Source organism: Borostomias antarcticus (assembly GCF_949987555.1).
Source record: "Borostomias antarcticus genome assembly, chromosome: 20".
Classification (NCBI taxonomy): Eukaryota; Metazoa; Chordata; class Actinopteri; order Stomiiformes; family Stomiidae; genus Borostomias; species Borostomias antarcticus.
This window is the reverse complement of record NC_140253.1, coordinates 1,256,525-1,259,422: the sequence shown is the minus strand read 5'-3', so window position 1 is coordinate 1,259,422 and position 2,898 is coordinate 1,256,525. Positions and strand designations below refer to the sequence as shown.

General features: G+C 52.1%; 1 protein-coding gene across 1 annotated transcript in view; it reads left to right on the top strand.

Moving 5' to 3' along the window:
• tesk1a (testis associated actin remodelling kinase 1a) overlaps positions 1-2,898 on the top strand; it is a 77,535-nt gene continuing 74,637 nt past the window's right edge. The window contains exons 1-2 of the mRNA XM_084454549.1: positions 1-137; positions 499-1,014. Of these exons, the coding sequence (XP_084310675.1) occupies positions 835-1,014 (180 nt within the window). The 5' untranslated portion in view covers positions 1-137; positions 499-834. The remainder of the gene's footprint in view (positions 138-498; positions 1,015-2,898) is intronic.

The following is a 2,898-nucleotide window of genomic DNA, read 5'->3' as shown; positions in this document are numbered from 1 at the left end:
TGTTAACGGACGGGATATCCGGGGTGGATTGATCACCGATCGTCAATATTGTAACGATTTATAATTGCGTGGTCTTTATCTCTGAACTGAGACGCGTGATATCGCTGTGCACACTCCGGTACCGGTTCACCGAGCAGGTAAATCCGCGTCACGCTTGTATTCGGTTCTAATCCCGTCGGTAAGTAACGGGAGCACTAGTGACAGAGGAGCATGTCAGTCTAGAGAGGGGACGGTCAGGCCTGGGCTGTGGATTATTCTGAATGCTCATTTCCCTCGGCTATAAAAGGTGTCGTGATTGAGCCTCCGTGTTTATTATGGGATGGTATATCTGGACAGACGGGCCACTGAATCAGTTGACTGGGCTGCAGTCTTTACTACAGGGTAGTGAACATGTCAGTACGGATTCGGTAACATAATAGCCTGCCTCTGAAAACGAGTTTGCTATTCGACTGAAACGACTTCCTTCCCCGTTTGACAGCTCTGCCCCGTCTCCGGTAGAGCGAGCGAGGCAGCGCCCCCTCCTCCGGTACCGTTCGGGCACAGCATCACCGGGCAGAGGGATGACGGAGTGAACCGAGACTCTCCGCGCACCGGACGCATGGATTCCGCATGACAACCGAATCGGGGGAGAGACGGGCTACCGGTGGGACGTTTTCCTGAAGAGGACTAAATACACCGAACCGTTTGATCTGCCGTTAGAGGAGCAGCACCTTGTCGCCGCCGGGGTTTCAATCACCGAATCCTCTCGCGCGAGATATTCGTGATAGGCCATGGGAGCCGCGCGCTCTACGGTTTAACCGGGTGCCCGTGTCACCGACCGAGAACGTGGTGATCATGGACCGGGACGACAGCGACCCGGAGGCGGCCGAGCCCCCGCTGCACGGCGTCCACGCGCCCAACCGGATCCGGCCGTCCTCCTACCGGGCCCTGCGCGGCGCCGTGTCCAGCCTGGCGCGCATCGACGACTTCTCCTGCGAGAAGATCGGATCCGGTTTCTTCTCCGAGGTGTTCAAGGTAACTTTGATCCGTTAAGGTGATCAGTAACCCGGTGATCAATTAAACACCCCTCCACCTGCCAGGGGGGAGTAGGCTACAGGGTTACTGACTGACCGGCTAAACAGACCAACTTTAACACTGCGTCCAACGAGGGTGTAGACACAGGTAGCCACCATAGCTGCCCCAGATATAGCCTGAAGTAATTGTGCACTCTTAGTGAACCCTTCACCGGGCTTAACGCCCCCACCACTCCCAGCCAGGACCCGACCCTCAAGACCCTGGGGGGCTGGCCAATCCCATTAGAGAAATCAGCTTGTCTGAACATGACAGGACATGGTCTGGACTATAGGGCAGTCTGGACTATGTAGACTATAGGGCAGTCTGGACTATGTAGGCCATAGGGCAGTCTGGACTATGTAGACTATAGGGCAGTCTGGACTATGTAGACTATAGGGCAGTCTGGACTAAAAAAGTTAAGTCCTGGACTGAAAAGTTAGCTTGATTCCAAGAGCCCTGATCTGCCAGGAGCCCCACCTCAGGTGTGTGTGTGTGTGTGTGTGTATGCCTCAGGTGTGTGTGTGTGTGTGTGTGTATGCCTCAGGTGTGTGTGTGTGTGTGTGTGTGTATGCCTCAGGTGTGTGTGTGTGTGTGTATGCCTCAGGTGTGTGTGTGTATGTGTATGCCTCAGGTGTGTGTGTGTGTGTATGCCTCAGGTGTGTGTGTGTGTGTGTGTGTGTGTATGCCTCAGGTGTGTGTGTGTGTGTGTGTATGCCTCAGGTGTGTGTGTGTGTGTGTATGCCTCAGGTGTGTGTGTGTGTATGCCTCAGGTGTGTGTGTGTGTGTGTGTGTGTGTATGCCTCAGGTGTGTGTGTGTCTCAGGTGTGTGACAGGTAGAGTAAAATAACACTGACTTGTCCCTCACTCTGGGCCTAATTCTGATTGGCGTGTGTGTGTGTGTGTGTGTGTGAGAGAGAGAGAGAGAGAGAGAGAGAGAGAGGGTGAGTGAGAGAGAGAGTGTGTGTGTCTGTTCGTGAGAGAGTGAGAGTGTGTGTGTCTGTGAGAGTGTGTGTGTCTGTTCGTGAGAGAGTGTGTGTGTCTGTGAGAGTGTGTGTCTGTGAGAGAATGAGAGTGTGTGTGTCTGTGAGAGAGTGAGAGTGTGTGTCTGTGAGAGAATGAGAGTGTGTGTCTGTGAGAGAGTGAGAGTGTGTGTGTCTGTGAGAGAGTGAGAGTGTGTCTGTGAGAGAGTGAGAGTGTGTGTGTCTGTGAGAGAGTGAGAGTGTGTGTGTCTGTGAGAGAGTGAGAGTGTGTGTGTCTGTGAGAGAGTGAGAGTGTGTGTGTGTGTGAGAGAGTGAGAGTGTGTGTGTCTGTGAGAGAGTGAGAGTGTGTGTGTCTGTGAGAGAGTGAGAGTGTGTGTGTGTGTGTGAGAGAGTGAGAGTGTGTGTGTCTGTGAGAGAGTGAGAGTGTGTGTGTCTGTGAGAGAGTGAGAGTGTGTGTCTGTGAGAGAGTGAGAGTGTGTGTGTCTGTGAGAGAGTGAGAGTGTGTGTGTCTGTGAGAGAGTGAGAGTGTGTGTGTGTGTGAGAGAGTGAGAGTGTGTGTGTGTGAGAGAGTGCGTCCCATATATAGACTAGAAAGCAATAACTTCACTGTGGTCAGTTACACCTCTTTTGTTGAAACCTGATGCTGTGTGTGTGTGTGTATATCTGTGTGTGTATATCTGCGTGTGTGTGTATATCTGTGTGTGTATATCTGCGTGTGTGTGTGTATCTGTGTGTGTGGGACAAGGTTAATGGCTGTACTAGATATGCAAACAATCCATGTTGTTATATTTCCTGCTGTCGCCATACACACACACACACACACACACACACACACACACACACAAAACACACACACATAACTCTC